The sequence below is a fragment of the Cetorhinus maximus genome, unplaced genomic scaffold (genome assembly GCF_964194155.1).
Source record: "Cetorhinus maximus unplaced genomic scaffold, sCetMax3.hap1.1 HAP1_SCAFFOLD_342, whole genome shotgun sequence".
NCBI classification, from domain to species: Eukaryota; Metazoa; Chordata; class Chondrichthyes; order Lamniformes; family Cetorhinidae; genus Cetorhinus; species Cetorhinus maximus.
Window position 1 is genome coordinate 399,277 of NW_027596289.1, and position 20,321 is coordinate 419,597.

The following is a 20,321-nucleotide window of genomic DNA, read 5'->3' on the forward strand; positions in this document are numbered from 1 at the left end:
GGTCCCGCCCCAGAGAGCTCAGCAGGCTCCCTGTGATATGCTTCAACTTGGCACCAGGAACAGAACATTTATTTGACCAATTATTGCCCAGGTTACATTGAATAATATGTGCATTATTTTGTTGAACTTTAATCGTTGCTCTCAATGGTTTTCTTCCTGTAGATGAAAGTTGGTCACTGAGATTGACGAATGGGGGAAGCCGCTGTGATGGCCGGTTGGACATTTACCACAAAGGTTGCTGGGGCAGAGTACAGGACAGCCTCTAGGACATCAATGATGCTAACTTGGTCTGCAGGCACCTAGGATGTGGTGTCGCAATTGCCGCTTATAACTCATCAAAATATGGAGAGAGTGAAGGGCCTGTATGGTTGAATGATGTCCAGTGTGGAGGAAACGAATTGCATCTCCGCAACTGCAGCTCATTTGCAATTAATTCGTCTCTCAATGGGAGTATCGGCGTCGGGGTTCTGTGTTCAGGTGAATAAATAGCTCACTTTTATAGGAATATAAATATAAATATCTAATAAGGAGGAAAGTGTGAATATACTTCAATTGTTCCTCGAGTTCTTTTAATCAAACTACTTAATATTGGAGCGGTAACGCGGAGAGAGTGGGCACGGACAGAACTGATCAACAATCAGGACATGCATTTTTGCTGCGTATTTATTAAGGACCGAATTTTCAATTTTCCATCAGAAAGGAAATTCTGACTATACGGTTGGGACAGTGTGTTCCAGTTGTTCGCGCGTGGTCGGCGGGAGATTTGAGGGGGAGACGCAGTGGTGTCATGAGAGGCGTTACAGCTTGGTGTGAATTTGTGTCTTACTTTAAAAACGTTTTCACAGAATTGCAGTTAATGAACTGCACAGGGCGACAGTCCGCTCATGGCGTATCTGGATTATTCCATCCTTGAAATACCGCGGCACATTCAGGCCTTTCAACAGCAGAAGGCTGAGCTTCTCCGAAAGGTCTGTCTAAAACGCCAACTTGATTTCTTTTTCCACTGATACTGCCAGACCTCCTGAGGTATTACAGCATTTTTTTTTCCATATTACTAATATAAAATAGCGAGATATTCAGAAATCGAGTGAAATAAGAGTTCGAGATACGTGCAGGGGAAAAAAAAGGTGTGTACAATTCATGTTCTTAAGTAGTTTGGGTAGAACGGTGAATACGAAAAGTTGAATTGACGTTGAAACAGCGCACACAGCATTGATCACACAATAGGTGAACTGCAAGCCAGAATATCGTAGAAGTCAGGTGTCGGAATATCTGAAATATTTGTGCACTCCACATTGTTTACTTCAAGTAATTTGAGATACATGTTTTCAACCATAGAATCAGTTACCTGTCACAGTCAAGTTAAATGTTCTTTATTACTTTTGCTTGATAATATCGAATAGTTTAATTTGAGCTTTGAGATAAATGCGTAATCGAAAAATCAGGATAAATACTGTATTTTTTGCATCAGATCACAAACAGTTAAGGCTGTCAGACGGTGGAAGTCCATGTGCAGGCCGAGTGGAGATTTATTACAACGGGACCTGGGGCTCAGTTTGTGATGATTACTGGGACCTGGCAGACGCTGACGTAGTTTGCAAACAACTGCTTTGCGGAAAGGCATTGGACGTAACAATTCCTGCCTCTTGTGGACCAGGGTCAGGTCCAGTTTGGCTGGAAGGCTTGAACTGTTCAGGGGAGTAATCGTTTCTCTGGCAATGTCCCTCTGCACTCAAAAAGAAGATCTGAAGATCATGTGCTCAGGTAAGGGTGACCTACATGGACTCATTCCCTTTATAAGAGAAGCTTCATATAGATGGTATTTTACTGCATGGCGCAGAAACTGCGCATGAACTGTCCATACCGCTCAACGCGTCTGACTGCTGCTTATTCTGCACATGAGTCTTATATGATTTCATCTGGCCCGAGCTGAGTTCCACTCTGTTATTTCCCTTCGTGTGTTTATCAAACATCACAGTCAAGGCATCTGTACAATTCACCCCACCAAACGTACATGCCTTTATTCTAATAGGTACTGAAAAAAAATCGTCACTGGCACGCATATCCTGCAGTCTTTGAACGTCTGCTTGCAGTTAGTGGAATCTGTCTTGGTGTTTACTGCAAGCCGTAGTTCATTTTGAACATTTACTTCAATTCCATTTACTAAATATTATATGTTAATCTTAAGAAGAAGTGACTCCCATCATCAATTCATGTGCACAGCAAGCCCCGACTCCTGCTATTATAATTGATATCCTGCGTTGTTCCTTGTTCGATCTTCTTTTTCTACCGTGTCATTAATTTCATATTCCCTGATCTCAGCCCTAATTCATCTGTGGAATAAATTTTCGAAAGTTATTGTTTTTTTTCAAATTCCATGCGGATTACATATATATTATTATCTCTGTATAATGTTAATGAAACTTCTTCAAGTAATACAATTGTTTGGTAAATGCATAATTCGCTCTTTTGAAATCTGTGTTTATTATCCTTTATTGTATAATTGAATTCTACATGTGCCTCTGTTACATTTCTGAAATAATTATCTCTATTCAGTAAACACATCTGGCACAATTTGGGTCGAGGGGGCACTGTTGACATTATTCCATTTATCACTGTAACCATCTGGCGATTTCTTGTTTCGTTGATAGAACACAAAGAGGCTGGTGAATGGAAAGCATCGCTGTGAGGGGAGCGCGGAAGTGTTCTACAATGGGACCTGGGGAACATTGTGTTCGGAAGCACTGGATCGCCATGATGCTGAGGTGATCTGTAAACAGTTACAGTGCGGCCCCCTGGTTTCTATAGACTATACCGCTCGGTCATTCGGAGAAGGATCGGGACATATTTGGCTCGATGAGATGGAATGTAATTTTCACGAGTCGGCCATTTGGCAGTGTCGGACAGACCCGTGGGGACAACACTACTGTTAACACAGAGAAGATGCAGGAGCATCCTATTCAGGTATCAAAATAAACCTTCCAATGTGCGGGTATTAGTTCACACATTGATGTCCAAATGAATCAGCACGTCTCCTCTCACAGGAGGAAAGATAACGAAGGGTTAGCCGGACAGTGAAAAGGATTGCGGTCAAGAATCAGGTGATTACACCTCTTTATTGCACCAATTAGCTGAGTTGTATGCCTGTATTTTTTCCGCAGAAATAATAGTGATTGATTCTTGTTGACAGATTCGGGTGTAGGTTTGCGCCTGGTTGGAGGTAACACCAACTGCTCCGGGGGAGTGGAGATATTGTGCAAAAACACGTGGGGCACGGGGTGTGATGACTCTTGGGATATGGCCGATGCCAATGTTGTCTGCAGACAGCTGGGATGTGGCTCTGCTCTATTGGCCAACGGAGGGGCCGCTTTTGGCCAGGATGAAGGTGATATCTGGTTCGATGAGGTGAGTTGTACCGGAAGCTAATCATTTCTCTCCAATTGTCCTTCCTCAGCGTCTGCTCAATCAAAGTGTGATCACAAGGTGGACGCCAGTGTGATTTGTTCCGGTATGAGTAGTTCTGAACGGTGTGGTCTGGGGCCGGGATAGTAGTGGTTGTTCATTGTTCGCTGAATATGACTCATGAATTCGTAAGTTATGAACAAAAAATGTATTTCTAAATTAAAGTTCTATCGTTCTTTTTTGCATAATACCCCATAGGTCCCGATTTGTCGTCGACAGCTTCTCCGCACACACCCACAGGTTGGTCTAATTAAAAAGTAATATTCCTGTCAAGGCTAATGCACCGAATAGACTGCTATTATTGATATTTTCGTGATTTTTTTAACAATTTCTGAAGTTAATCTGAGTGTTTCAGATTGATGGACCGTTTAAAATACAAGGCATTCAGTGTCTCTTTTGAATCTGTCTTTAACATTTATTTAAGGTCATGAAGATGAAATTATTTCCATCCCTCCTGTGATCGGTATAACACTCGGGATCCTGTTGATCTGTGAGTTAATCGGACTAATTGTGCTAATGCAGCTACTATCATCAAGGAAAGGTGAGAGTCAAATCTTAACACTGACTTCACATGAAATCTCGGATATTTTTATTTCTTATTTAAATTCATGAATGAGATTTCAGCCTCACCGGGAGCCCTGCATTCATTCTCCATCCATAATTGACAATGAGAAAGTGGTGATGAGCTGCCTTCTGGAACCGTCGCAGTCCATGTTGCATAGGTACACCCACAGTGCTTTTAGCGAGGGAGTTTAATGATTGACCCAGGGACCGTGCAGAAACGGCGACATATATCCAAATAAGGATGGTGAGAAGCTTGTAGGGTGACTTCCAGGACGTGGTTTTCCCATGTGTCTGCTTCCATAGCACTTCTCGATGTTTGCTGATGTGGTTTTCGAAGGCCCTGTCTAAGCAGCCTTACTGAACTCTTCATTTGCAACTTGTAAATTTTACGCACTGCTGCCACTGTACGTCGGTGGTGGAGGGAATGATTGCTTTTGGATATGGTGCCAATAAAGTGGAAGGCTGTACTCTGAATGGTGGCAAACGTCTTGAGTTTTGTTGTAGCTCCACTCAAACAGGCAAGTGGAGTGTATTCACTAACGCTCCTGATTGTCCATTGTAGATGGTTTAAAGGTTTCGCCGAGTCAAGAGTTGAGTTACCTCAGAAATTTTCCTTGCACCTGACCTTCTTTTGTCACTACCTCATTTATATCACAAGCCCAGTTCAGTTTCTGTTCAATGGAAATCCCCAGGATGTTGGTAGCGGGGGATTCACGGACGACAGTGCCACTGAAACTTAAAGGCTGACAGTTGATAATACCATGTTAGAGATGGTCATTCCCTGGCAGCTGTGTCGCGAATTTTACTCGCCACTTTGAATGTCAGGCCTGGGTATGGTCCATGTCTGTCTAAATGTGGACATAGCCTGCTGCAGTAGCTGAGGTGAACATTGTTCCATCCTCAGCGCACATTCCCACTCCTGACCATCAGATGAAGAGATGGTCAATGATGAAACAGATTATGATCATTGGGCCTAGCACCCTAAACTGAGGTGCTCCTGTATTAGTGTCCCAGGACTGAAAGATGATTGACCTGCATCTACGACAACTCCCTTGTGTTGTGCGCACTCTGACTACAAGCAGCGAAGAGTTTTCTCTCGAATCCTATGGGCTCCAATTTTTTCGGGCACCTTCATGCTTCATATCCTGGCGAGGATTCACTTTATTACCCTTTTCCATATATTGTCACTTATCATGTTGGAAACTAATGTTAACCGATTTTAGCCAGCATTCCCGTTCAAATCACTCGGTTGAACAGCAAAATGTGATATTTAAATGGAAGAGTCATTTGAATGTCCACATTCTCAGTCCTACTTGATCCACCGCCACTGCGGCTCAAGGTGAAACTAATTGTTGTAGCCATAGATCAGAAGGTTATCGGAAGCATTTTACACGTAATGCCCAGTAATTTTGTATCAGGCAATCGACCTCTATCCAATCAGTGTCCGTCCACTCCTTCCGTTTCCTTGCCCAGATGCCCAACCTCAAGCTGCGTAGCCAGAACCAATCCACAGTTTTGAGACGTGAGACTTTTATAGGATCTTCGGCACCCATTTATCAATATTGTGTACCCTGACATAACTTACTACTCCGATCTGAACAATAATCACACAAATCTTCGATGAGCACTGCCAATTAATTTTAACGCTGATGTGATACATAAAAGAAACCTGAGCTCCTCGCGGGTCTTTACAACCTAATGATGTCATCATAATTCAGCGATTTTTTCTCCCCAGCTTCTCTTCAGCTGAAATCCCCGAGTGCCTCACGACCGAGTGATCAGCTGGAATTGATTTCTCCCGAAAAAGCCTCTTTTCATCCTTTCCAACCTTAATTAAACTGGGCTCTAGTCTGGTGGAGTTGAACACGTGTCCATGCAGTTACACACTCACACATACACAAAAACATTCACACGCACATACCATCTATCTTTCTCTGCCTCTCACTCTCTCTCACGCACACATATATGGATACACACTCTCTCGTAAAAATACCTACTTAACAAAACATCCTTCATAGCTAGCTCAATGGCTTTGTGCATCCCTTTTTACCAACTTCTATGTGTTATTAGTTGCAAACATTTCATTATTAAACAATGGTAAAACGCAACAAATTATTAATCCCTCTGCGTTTCCTCCATCAGGTTCTGTCACTGGCGGTTGGGGTTCACCGACTGGTATGTACCAAGCAATTTATGAAAAAAATGAAGATATTCCGCCTGTCAAGGATCCCGCTTTGACCCGTGGCTCAGGTTTGTAACTTCCATTGCAAAGCCATTCTGCACTGGGGAATTCTTTTTCCGTTTAGCTGCTTTCTAAGTCAGTGCAGTGAATAGGCACGACTGGCATTCAGCTCACTTTCGTCATGTGAAAGTGCCGTATATCGTGTGTGTCTGTTATGCGTTAAGAGTAATGAGCTTCTCAAAATTCCCAAAATTCTGTTTTGCTCAAAAGGTGTTTTGCCGTTTATTTGAAAATAGCGAGCAGATCGCTGTTTCCAACTTACAAACAAAATGGTCCCTGCCTCCATTAGACATCTGACTGAATAAATTACACAGAGAGAAGATTATTGAATAGACATTGCAAACCATTCACACCAACTATGACAGTCTACAGTGCCCCTGTTCTCAGGGGCAGAGATTGACATTTGGGAATAATTTATCCAATATTATGCATATTCGTGTTGGGAAAAAAAAACATTCAAACTATTTTCAAACGAATCTAAGGGAATATGTTTCAATAACTAACAAGAATATGTTAAACACTATGGCAAACTATTGGGATCAAAAGCACATGGAAAAAAAGAAATAACGAAAACATAGGGAAGAATAACAATGATGGGATGCGGCGGGTTGGCAAAGCAGGACAAGGGAGAATATGAAGAAAGACGACCAATGTAATTACGGTGATAATTACGTCTAATCAATGAAATGATCCTGGATCGTCTAGTAAGTTAGTACAATATTTATAGGTAAAAGGGAAGTGCGGGTCAGAATTGCATGGCCGTATTCCAGAAGGAACTGAAAGAATAAGATCCAGCATTCATGAAATATCAGAAATATTAATCAATATTTTTCTTTTAGTATTTGCAAGGGGTAAAAGGTAAGAGGACATGACGTTGGGAAATAAGGATAGGAATGACAAAATTACATTTAAATGTAATTTAAAAATAAAGTTATAAAACACTCACCAACAAAAGCACATGTCAGAACAGTTTGCTTTCATTCATTAAAGAAAAATATTATAAGATAGCAGAGGCACATTTACAGTGGTTAACCAACTCATTTCAAGCGGTGGTAGTGCCACGATCCTGTCCGATAACTATCATTAAATCCACAGTTAAATAGGAAGATTGAAAATATCGAGGGAAGGAAAATCCGTTGTCTGAACGTTGGGGGGATAAAAACGAATTAAATTGTTACGAAGGACGGAAAAAGTACAAATTTGCATCAGACCAAGTAAAACACAGTCAGCAAATATTTCATAATGGGATCTCTCACTTTAAGAACCTCACCGAAACATTCAAAAAGGTAACAGCATAGTTAAGCTCAGCAGTGAGGATATAAATTCTGTGGGTATGATACATAATTTTTCGGAGATGTCCATTTAAGATACAGATGGATAAGACAAGTGCATACCGCTCAGCTATTGCCCAGTGGGTGTGAATATTGCTTCTGAGTCAATCCCTTTCGGGATCCAGTTCCACTACAGTACTTGAAGAGAAATATCAAGGTTGACACTTTGGTGAAGAAATGAGCGGCTGTTACCCTCTTGGCAGTGTTCTATTTCAGAGTCGTTGTTTAAGCGGCGACCAATATGTCTTCACCTTAAAACTTGAGTGTTCCCCTTGGTATACTGACAAATATATATCACTTGAGCAAAATCACAAAGCCAGATTATCTGATAATTAGCACATCACTGTGATTGCCCCTGGAAGGTTGCTGAGGCCAAATTGCCTGCCACGTTTTCCATATTACAGTAGTGACGATACATGAATTGTATCCAGTAACTGCAAACAGCTTTGGACATCTGGAGATCATGAAATGCACTGTCTGCACTCATTCATTACCTTTACATGGAGTCAAGTGACACCTTTGAGAATTGGTAGCCTGCTGCCTACAAGACAGAAAACAAAGTGTGCAATACTGGGTAGTTATGTACAGGGAATAAAGTGGGAATGGGTTTTCAAGACGCTTCCCTGCTAATATCGCTGTTGTTCAAAATTTATCTGAACGATTTAGACTTTGGATGAAAACGATATTTTTTACTAAATATAACGATTGACCAAATTGTGGTGGGCTGGGAGGTAGTGAAAGCGTTTTAAAAACAGCCATTAAAAAAATTGCGTCAATGGACATACGATTGGCAAATTAATCTCCACATAATTAATTATGGGGAATTACAATCAGGTATGCAAACTAAGAATTAATGTTCCATCTGTAACACTGAATCGGAATTAAATATTAAACTCGTGGGCTACAGAAGTTCAGGGAAACAAATAAAAAAAGAAAATCGATGCAGAATGATCAGGCTATCTAAAGCCAAACCAAACCCTATATTCCAGTCTGGATAATTGGATTTAAATAACAATATTAGCCTCGTGAACCTCGATCGAACATTAGTTAGAGGGAATTTGGGGTGGAATTTACAGTACAGTTCAGCAAATTTTTGAAAGATATGTAGGAGTAGTTGATGAGGGTCAATGCATGCAAAGCGTGATGACGCTATAATGACATACATACTTGCTCCAAGAACCAGAGATTTTCTCCCTCTCTTTAATAGTTTCTGCTTCCATTGACTCTCACAACCATATCGAATACTACACCAGCCACATTTTGGAGGACAAAGGTCGTGGATCGGAAAATCCTGACGAGAACTCCTCCAGTATTCAGCGTGGGTAAACATTTCGCTCCAGCCTTCTGGTCTTTGTCAATTACACTCAGCAATAACTACACTCGAATATGAAGTATAAAAAATAACGAACACACCATTAAGTTGCATGGACGATGATATCAGCAATTAAAGTGACTTTAGATAAAAACGCTTCTAAAAACTTTCAGGCTGATACATTTTCATGTAATTGCAATCAATAATATAAATAAGTGAAATAGTTTTATTTACAGTACATATCATGTTATAAGTTTCATCACAAGGCCCAGTAATCTTGTGAAATGTGAAATGTGCATGCAGGCTGGCAAGATCATTGAGTCAGTGAGACACGGGACATCAAAATAAAAAAAATACTGTGTGGGTATTTGTTCCAAAAATTCTCCACGTTTTATCTCCCTCCCCGATGCGCGCAATAAAACCTTTGTCCTCTCTTCTGATTGTTTGGTTCACTGTCAAGTCTCAATGTTATTCTAACTACTCCATCCATCATCACGACTTAGTTTATGCACGTTTGTGTTTGGTTGACTGCGGCCAACCAGGGTCTCCAATAAGTTGAGGGGATGGCTGTGTCTCTTCAGGGAGGCGTTGGAGTCATCCCTGAATTGTTTTTCCTTCTCCTCCTCGGAGAACCCAACCTACTCGACCTCCCGCCAATGATTTCCGAGTAGATGATTATTCTGATTTATCCTTCATTCACCCGCCCGCATGTGCGGAATGAACATGGTCTGTTTTAAAGTTCATGCTCTTGTAGCCACCGTGTTGACAATACATGGCCTCAACAACCACAGACATGTTCCTGTGTGTTATATATGACTCCAAACAACGGCGAGTTTTTCTTTTTCTTTCCCTTGGATCCCAAAGTCATCAGTTTGGCTCGTGATCATTGATGCCACACTCGGTCACATAGAACGTTGATGTCAAAGGCTCTCTCTGTCACCTCACCTCGGGAGTTTTGCTTTGTTTCCCATGTTCGATCCAAGGCCGAAATGAGTAATGAAGCTCAGTGACCCCGGCAAAACCCAAACTGATCGTCACTGACCAGGTGATTGCTAAGCATAAGCCGCTTTTGATTAAACCTTCCATCATTTTACTGATGATGGAGAGTAGGCTGATTCGGCGGGAAATGGCTTCAATCATTAGTATAATTAATGCTGTTCGCTGTGATTTGTCTCACTTGTTTAGACCCCATGCAGGAATAACTCCAGTGCTCAAAATGAAACATCCGACTTTCCAGTCCGTCATCTGTTGCGTCACAGCGGTACAACACAGCCCGGACAATAATAAACACCATTTCTCTTTCACTCAAAATAAACAAATTCTAACCTTTTCATGCTGCTCTCACACACTCGCACACGTGCTCACTCGCGCGTGCACACACACACACACACAGACATTGGAAATGCACCCGCTCTCAGCCCATTATTAACCGATAATATGTTCATCCCTAGTGCATAAAACTCAGGTAATTTTTTGATCAAGCCTTATCGGTTCGTCCCATCCCTGAAATGAATGACAATGTCCTCCGTGAAAAATTCGCAAGCACACACATTTTGTCGCCAGAAAGTACTGAGGGGGTTACTCCAACTTTACAACATATACATGAAACTGGTAAAACCAATGCTCGATTAAATGTTTCAAGATTCTTCCGCACAGTTGGGGAGTATGCAGCCCTCTCTCGTTTTTAGAATATGATTACCTGGAGTTGTACCGACGCTTTTAATGATACTGAAAATATCAATGATAACGGGGTGTTGTATTTTTTTTTCACGAGGAACAAAAAAAAAGTGTGATTTTGAAGTAGTCCGATCAAAAAAAAAGAATGCTTCGCATTTCTTTAGATGATCGTGGCAATAGTTTCAACCCTGTCTCTCAAGCAATATTTTTTTGCCCATATTTCAGGTACAAGCTATCGACAAATACAAGATGCGACGCCCCAGGCATGTGACTTACTATGTAAAATCTGAGGGAATACCCTTAACTTTTCCAATTATATGTCCCTCTCGAAATTGCTTCACTTTCTGATATAAACTTGTTTTGAAAAAAATGACACTTTACCTTGTGTCGTTACAGCTAGGTTCGTATTTTAACCTATAACTTATCTTTAAAAATATGAATACTCTCTAATCAGAAATGTAGGAAAAAGGGATTTTTTCCCCGCATTTCCTTGTGTATAAGCAAACGGTACCACACTCCGCTGCATCGACAATTCGACCCAGCAAGAGAATTGAAGAACCGATGACTATCCATTACAAGTTTATTTCAGCTTCATTTTGTAAACGTTTTTTTTTCAAATGCCTTAAAAGAAGGATTAGATCAGGGAAATAAATGGAATATCTGATTTACATCCATTTAGTGTTCTTTCTCTCTAGACTGCCACATACAGGGGGCACAGAGAGCTGCATTCTGACAGCAGCTCACCACATCACGATGTTTCTTTACAGCATTACATCTAACTCTCGGGTTGTTGAGTCTGGTGGGAGGTAGGAAAACATTCAGATTTCAATAAGTCTCCAATACGTTATTTCTGCAAGATAAATATTCAGTTATCCATCATCGGAGCTAACAGTTGACTGACTCAGGAGAAACAATTCGCCGTGCAGTATCACCCAGCAGCTCTTATTGTAGATCCATGAGGTCGACGCTTGAATTTGGCATAACCACAAATGAGGGCCACCATTACAATAAATAAAAACACAAAAAATAGAAACATGTTCAACAAATGACATAACATAGACTGAGAGAGATACAGTACTTATGTTTCCTGTTTGTGACAGGGTCAAGGGCTCGAGTGATTAAGTTAATCCGTGGAACTGGCACCATGTGTTCTGTTTATGTGAACTTGCTGCGCTCTGTACGCTCAGGGCCATAACTCTGCCTTGTCAATAAGGCTGGTGGAAAAATAATCGCATTTGAAGTTTGTTGCCAACCTTCCAGCTGGTGGATCCTAATCACCAGCAGTGTGGCATTTCGCCCTGTCTTTACCTGTAGCGGGACACCAACAGTTGATATCAAGCCATTCTTCCCCTGACACTCACGGGACGCAATGTACTGTGAATTTATGCACAGAACACCCTAATTCCCCCTCATGCAACACTCTACTCAAGTTTCTTCCAAATCCTTCCAAATTCCCAAAACGCTCAAGAAGCTCAAGACTATCCAGGACAAAGCCGCCCGCTTGATTGCCGCCCCATCTACGACCTTAAATAAATCATTTACGCAGCCATTAACAGTGGTCGCAGTGTGTGCCATTTCAAATATGCATTGCAAATAATGGCCAAGAATGTTTTGGCAAAATGTTACACACCCACGGGCTCTCCAACATAGAAGGATAAGGGCATCAGACGCATTGGTACCGATGCTACCTTCCATTTCCCTTCCAAGTCACACACCATACCGACTTGTAACTATATTGGCGTTCTTTTAGTGTCGATGGGTGAAAAACCTGCAAATCTCTCCGATCAGCACTGAGAATCACATGGACTGCAGTGGACAGGAAGCTGGCTTCCACGATCATCTCTAGGGAATTTGGCAATGGGCAGGGAACATTGGTCCAGCAATAAAGCCAAATCACGCAAATGCCTAAATAAAAATGGTGTCGCTGTCCGACACATCATTCCCACTTCTTCCAATGACCGATATTTGCAAGTCATTTACAATTCCCATACCACATCACGCACCATGTTTAACCATTTCCAATATCCTGGCCTTCACCAATTCTGTTTCACAAAGGACGTCCAGTTTCCCTACGACAAACAGGACACTCAACTACATCTGTATCACCGTTCCTTCAATGTTGGTGGGTCAAGGTCCTGGAATTCCCTTCCTTACAACAGTATAACTAAAGGGCAATTAGGAATCAGCAACACAGGCTGAACTTACCAATGACTCTGGCATACTGCTAAAGAATAAATATAGTGAAGTATCCCTTCCTCAGCAGAAAATCTAATCCCCCTACAACTCCATCCTTCAGATGGTCACTCAATCCCTCTACGCCTCATCCATCACGAGGAAATTCAGACCACCTGCAAATCCATCATACACCAGGAAATCCAATTCGTCCATCCATATATCGCTCAGCACTGCACCTGGTCAATCTGAACATCCATCCTTCAAGAGGACATCCAGTCTCTATACACCAACATCCCTCTCCGCGACACCGAGTCCTTCATTACCTCCATCCCTCTCCAGGGCCTGAAGTGCCTCTGCACACCCTACCCTCAGCAGGATATCATTCTCCTCTAAACCTCCATGCCCAAGCAATAAATCAAAGCCCTCCACATCTCCATCCCGCACCACGGCACCCAATCACTCTGCATCTCCATCCCTCACCAATCGCTCCCTCTACATCTCCGTACAATAATTCAGACCATCTACTCATTCACCTTCTCCAGGAAACCCAATTTCTCTTCAACTCCATCACTAAACACGACCAGCAATCAATCCTCAACTCCATCCCTTACCAGGACATGCAGTTCCTCTGCACATCCGAACCTCAACAGCATACACTTTCCCTCCACATCTTCATCCCGCAAACAGGAAACTAGTAAGTTTACATTCCAAATCCGTCGAGCGTTTCGACACTACCTCACTCACCTCTAGCATCCGGTCCCTCTATATTTCTTCTTCTGCGGACATCCAGTCCTTCTAGACTTCCATTCTTCACCAGGACATCCAGTCCCTCTACCTCTCCTGCCCTCACCAGAACAACTAAACCTGCAGCAGGTTCATCACTCACCAATTCACTAAGAGGCTCTACAACTCTATCCCTCAGCCGGAAATTCATTCCCTCTAACACCTCAGCTTCTCTTAAGGAAAGCATGGTATGGCACCATCTCTCAGCTTGGCATTCATATCCAGTGCAGCACAAAACATGGAGAAGCCAGTTTGGCAGAATACACGTCTGTCTCTAACCGGAACGGATAGTACCAATATCTGCCACACCCCTATTTATTATAAAGCACCAAGTTTATAAGTGCATTTTTGGCCCACACTTACAGGGAATTCTGGGGATGCCCTCCCCACTACTCCTCTTCCCCGACACTCCAAATGCCAATCATTTTCTTCCATACATGTCTGTCCAGAAACTTGCAATGTAACAGTAGCAATCTTCATCCGTCTAAACTGTACTCTGATTGAAAATTCGCCTTTGCATTTGCACCATTTCTCGAACGAAATCAGATTAATTGTATTGAAATCCTGATGGGTCCTAGCTATCTCTATGTTTAACTGGGGTGCAAGGAACATTATTTCTGATATTTTGACAGCCACGAAATTCTGCCTTGAAATACTGCTGTTGTATTGGACTGGACCATCTATTTTTTTTTTATGATTCAATCCCTGTACTCCCTTATCATGTCTCATATTTGAGGCCTCCCAATTACTTCTTAGACTTCTTATTTCAATTTCTGGGAACAGACTGCTTACAATGCGTGCCAAAGGCTGCTGTCATGCACAATAATCTTTATCATAATTCCTGCCATTCTGCTTCCAGTATTTTCTCAGTTGATTTTCCACATTCCTCACCCTTCCTCACATCTGGGTCATGTTCCACAACAGTATGTAAGAAATTCCTTCCTTTCTGCTCAGTCAAGAACTCCGCTCCATTGGGGCTCGGAGGAATCTCGAAGGTGATTGTTCCATATCCAGCACTTCCGCCCTCGCCCCAGACCTGTGCATCAGCATTATGCAAGGCTCCCAACTATACCCACTTCGCACAATGCCAGAAATTGCCTATTTTATTGGCATTGCAATTTGCACCTACTACGTAAGCCAAAAGAGCAAAACAGAACCAAACAGAGGACAACAGAGCTAAACAGAGCCAAACAGAGCAAAACAAGGCCAAACAGAGCCAAACAGAGCCATACAGAGCCAAACAGAGTCACACAGAGCTAAACACATCCAAAAAGATCCAAACAGAGTCAAACACAGCACAACAGAGCCAAAGAGAGCAAAACAGAGCCAAACAGAGTCATCAGAGCAAAACAGAGCCAAACAGAGCCAAACAGAGCACAACAGAGCCAAACAGAGCCAAACAGTGCCAAATAGAGTCAAACAGAGCAAAACAGAGCCAAACAGAGCCAAACAGAGACAAACAGAGTCAAACAGAGCACAACAGAGCCTAACAGAGCCAAAAAGAGTCACACACAGCTAAACAGAGTCAGACAGAGCAAAACAGAGCCAAACAGAGCCAAACCGAGCCAAACAGAGCACAACAGAGCCAAACAGAGCCAAACAGCGCCAATCAGAGCACTACAGAGCCAAACAGAGCCAAACAGTGCCAAACAGAGCGAAACAGAGCCAAACAGAGCCAAACAGAGCCAAACAGAGCCAAACAGAGACAAACAGAGTCAAACAGAGCACAACAGAGCCTAACAGCGCCAAACCGAGTAACACAGATCTAAACAGAGTCAAACAGAGCAAAACAGAGCCAAACCGAGCCAAACAGAGAACAACAGTGCCAAACAGAGCCAAAGAGTGCCAAACAGAGAACTACAGAGCCAAAAAGAGCCAAACAGTGCCAAACAGAGCCAAACAGAGACAAACAGAGCCAAACAGAGACAAACAGAGTCAGACAGAGCCAAACAGAGCCAAACAGAGTCGGACAGAGCCAAACAGAGCCAAACAGAGCCAAACAGAGGCAAACAGAACACAACAGAGACAAACAGAGCCAAATAGAGCCACACAGAGCCAAACAGAGCACAACAGAGCCAAACAGAGACAAACAGTGCGAAACAGAGCCATACAGAGCAAAAAAGAGCCAAACAGAGCCAAACAGAGACAAACAGAGTGAAACAGAGCAAAACAGTGCCAAACAGAGCCAGACAGAGGACAACAGAGCCAAACAGAGCCAAACAGAGCCAAAAAGAGAAAAACAGAGCCAAATAGAGCCAAACAGAGCCAAACAGGTCAAACAGAGCCAAACATAGGCAAACAGAGTCAAACATAGCAAAACAGAGCCATACAGAGACAAACAGAGCCTAACAGAATAAAACAGAGCAAAGCTGAGCCAATCAGAGCCACACAGGGCAAAACAGAACCAAACAGAGGACAACAGAGTCAAACAGAGCCAAACAGATCAAAACAGAGCCAAACAGAGCCAAGCGGAGTCAAACAGAGCCGAACAGAATCACACAGAGTCAGACAGATCCAAACAGAGCCAAACAGAGGCGAACGATTCGCAACAGAGCCAAACATGGCCATACTGAGCAAAACAGAGCCAAACAGAGCCAGAAAGAGCAGAACAGAGTGCAACATAGCTTTACAAAGCCAAACAGAGCCAGACAGAGCCAAAAAGAGCCAAACAGAGCCATGCAGAGTCAAACAGAGCAATACAGAGACAAACAAAGCCAAACAGAGCACAAGAGAGTGAAACAGAGCAAAACAGAAACTTACAGAGCAAAACGGAGCCAAACAGAACACATCAGAGCACATCAGAGCCTAACAGAGTCACACAGAGCTAAAGAGAGCCGAAAAGAGCCAAACAGAGCCAAACAGAGCAAAACAGAGCCAAACAGAGCCAAACAGAGCCTAACAGAGCCAAACAGAGCCAAACAGAACTAAACAGAGCACAACAGAGCGAGACAGAGACAAACAGAGCCAAACAGAGCAAAACAGCGACAAACAAAGCCGAACAGAGACCGACAGAGCCAAACAGAGCCAAACAGAGCAAAAGAGAGTCAGGCAGAGCCAAACAGATCCAAATAGAGCCAAACAGAGAGAAACAGAGTGGAACAGAGCAGACCAGTGCCAAACAGAGCCAAACAGAGCACAACAGAGCCAAACAGAGTAAAACAGAGCCAAACAGAGCCAAACAGAGCCAGACAGAGCCAAACAGAGCAAAACAGAGGCAAACAGATTCATACAGAGCAAAACAGAGTCAAACAGAGCCAAACAGAGCCAAAAAGAGCAAAACAGAGCGAAACAGAGCAAAGCAGAGCCAAACAGAGCCAATTAGATTGACAGAGAGCTAAACAGATCCAAACAGAGCCAAACAGAGCCAAACAGAGCCAAACAGAGCACAACAGTGCCAAACAGAACCAAACAAAGCAAAACAGATCAAACAGAGCCAAACAGAGCCAAACAGAGTCATACAGAGCAAAACAGAGCCAAACAGAGCCAAACAGAGTCACACAGAGCTATACAGATCCGAACAGAGCCATAGAGAGCGAAACAGAGCATTACACGGCCAAACAGGGCCAAACAGATCAAACAGAGCCAAACAGAGCCAGACAGAGTCAAACAGAGTCACACAGATCCAAACAGAGCCAAACAGAGCCAAACAGAGCCAAACGGATCGCAACAGAGCCAAACAGAGCCAAACAGAGCAGAACAAAATTAATACAGAGCATTACAAAGCCGAATAGAGCCAGACAGAGCCAAACAGAGACAAACAGAGCCATGCAGAGTCAAACAGAGCAATACAGATCCAAACAAAGACAAACCGAGCACAAGAGAGAGAAGCAGAACAAAACAGAACCAAACATAGCCAAGCAGAGCGCATCAGAGCCTAACCGAGTCAAACAGAGTCACACAGAGCTAAAGAGAGCCAAACAGAACCAAACAGAGCAAAACAGAGCAAAACAGAGCCAAACAGAGCCAAACAGAGCGGAACAGAGCTAAACAGAGCCAAACAGAAGCAAACAGAGCACAACAGAGCTATACAGAGCCAAACAGAGCGAAACAGAGCAAAACAGAGCCAAACAAAGCCAAACAGAGCCAGACAGAGTCACACAGAGCTAAACAGAGCCAAACAGATCCATAAGAGCCATTCAGAGCAACACAGAGACAAACAGAGGCAATCGGAGCAGACTAGAGACAAACAGCGCCAAAAAGAGCCCAACAGAGCAGAACAGAGCGAAACAAAGCGAAACAGAGCCAAACAGAGTCAAACAGAGCAAAACTGAGCCAGACAGAGCCAAACAGAGCCAAACAGAACGAAACAGAGCCAAACAGAGCACAAGAGAGCCAGACAAAGCCGTACATAGCCAGGTAGAGCCAGACAGATTCACACAGATCTAAACAGAGCCAAAAAGAGCCATACAGAGCCAAGCAGAGCAAAACAGAGCCAAACAGAGGCAAACGGAGCAGAACAGAGCCAAACATAGCCAAACAGAGCCCAACAGAGCAAAACAGAGCCAAACAAAGCAAAACAGTGCCAAACGGAGCCAAACATAGCCAAACAGAGTCACACAGAGCTAAACAGAGCCAAGCAGAGCCTAACAGAGCCAAACAGAGTCACACAGAGCTAAACAGAGCCATACTGAGACAAACAGAGCCATACAGAGCCAACGAGAACCAAACAGTGCCAAACAGAGCCAAACAGAGACAAACAGAGCCAAACAGAGCAAAACAAAGCCGAACAGAGCAAAACAGAGAAAAAACAGAGCCAAACAGTGCCAAACAAAGCCATATAGAGCAGAACAGAGCCAAACAGAGCCAAACAGAGCCAAACAGAACCAAACAGAGCCAATCAAAGCAAAACTGAGTCAAATAGAGCCAAACAGAGCCAAACAGAGTCACACAGAGCTATACAGATCCGAACAGAGCCATAAAGAGCCTAACAGAGCAAAACAGTGCCAAACAGAGCCAAACAGAGCCTAACGTAGCAGCACAGAGTCAAACCGAGCCAAACAGAGCAAAACAGATTCACACAGTGCTAAACAGAGCCAAACAGAGCCAAACAGAGCAAAACAGAGCGAAACAGAGCAAAACAGAGCCATACAGAGGCAGACAGAGTCACATAGAGCCAAACAGAGCCAAACAGAGCACAATAGAGCCAAACAGAGCAAAACAGAGCCAAGCAGAGCCAAACAGAGACAAACAGGGTCAAACAGAGCAAAACAGAGCCTAACAGATCCAAACAGAGCCAGACAGAGACAAACAGAGCAAAACATAGGCAAACAAAGCCAAACAGAGCTGAACAGAGTCGAACATAGCAATACAGAGCCAAACAGTGCCAGACAGAGCCAAACAGAAACAATCGGAGCCAAACAGAGCCAAACAGAGCACAGGAGAGCCAGACTGAGCCAAACAGAGCCAAACAAAGCCAAACAGAGCCAGACAGAGTCACACAGAGCTAAACAGAGCCAAACAGATCCATAAGAGCCATTCAGAGCAACACAGAGACAAACAGAGGCAATCGGAGCAGACTAGAGACAAACAGAGCCAAAAAGAGCCCAACAGAGCAGAACAGAGCGAAACAAAGCGAAACAGAGCCAAACAGAGTCAAACAGAGCAAAACTGAGCCAGACAGAGCCAAACAGAGCCAAACAGAACGAAACAGAGCCAAACAGAGCACAAGAGAGCCAGACAAAGCCGTACATAGCCAGGTAGAGCCAGACAGATTCACACAGATCTAAACAGAGCCAAAAAGAGCCATACAGAGCCAAGCAGAGCAAAACAGAGCCAAACAGAGGCAAACGGAGCAGAACAGAGCCAAACATAGCCAAACAGAGCCCAACAGAGCAAAACAGAGCCAAACAAAGCAAAACAGTGCCAAACGGAGCCAAACATAGCCAAACAGAGTCACACAGAGCTAAACAGAGCCAAGCAGAGCCTAACAGAGCCAAACAGAGTCACACAGAGCTAAACAGAGCCATACTGAGACAAACAGAGCCATACAGAGCCAACGAGAACCAAACAGTGCCAAACAGAGCCAAACAGAGACAAACAGAGCCAAACAGAGCAAAACAAAGCCGAACAGAGCAAAACAGAGAAAAAACAGAGCCAAACAGTGCCAAACAAAGCCATATAGAGCAGAACAGAGCCAAACAGAGCCAAACAGAGCCAAACAGAACCAAACAGAGCCAATCAAAGCAAAACTGAGTCAAATAGAGCCAAACAGAGCCAAACAGAGTCACACAGAGCTATACAGATCCGAACAGAGCCATAAAGAGCCTAACAGAGCAAAACAGTGCCAAACAGAGCCAAACAGAGCCTAACGTAGCAGCACAGAGTCAAACCGAGCCAACCAGAGCCCAACAGAGCAAAACAGATTCACACAGTGCTAAACAGAGCCAAACAGAGCCAAACAGAGCAAAACAGAGCGAAACAGAGCAAAACAGAGCCATACAGAGGCAGACAGAGTCACATAGAGCCAAACAGAGCCAAACAGAGCACAATAGAGCCAAACAGAGCAAAACAGAGCCAAGCAGAGCCAATCAGAGACAAACAGGGTCAAACAGAGCAAAACAGAGCCTAACAGATCCAAACAGAGCCAGACAGAGACAAACAGAGCAAAACATAGGCACACAAAGCCAAACAGAGCTGAACAGAGGCGAACATAGCAATACAGAGCCAAACAGTGCCAGACAGAGCCAAACAGAAACAATCGGAGCCAAACAGAGCCAAACAGAGCACAGGAGAGCCAGACTGAGCCAAACAGAGCCAAACAGATCCAAACAGAGCC

The 20,321-nt window shown here is 43.4% G+C and overlaps 1 protein-coding gene across 1 annotated transcript; it reads left to right on the forward strand.

The window, feature by feature from the left end:
- The first annotated feature begins 312 nt into the window (after nt 1–312).
- Nucleotides 313–11,254, forward strand: LOC144673328 (uncharacterized). Its single transcript, XM_078535221.1, has 5 exons — nt 313–477; nt 3,887–4,003; nt 6,169–6,276; nt 8,807–8,917; nt 10,814–11,254. The coding sequence occupies exons 2-5, from the start codon at nt 3,979–3,981 to the stop codon at nt 10,876–10,878; spliced, it is 309 nt and encodes a 102-aa protein (XP_078391347.1). The 5' UTR covers nt 313–477; nt 3,887–3,978; the 3' UTR covers nt 10,879–11,254.
- Nucleotides 11,255–20,321: the final 9,067 nt, after the last annotated feature.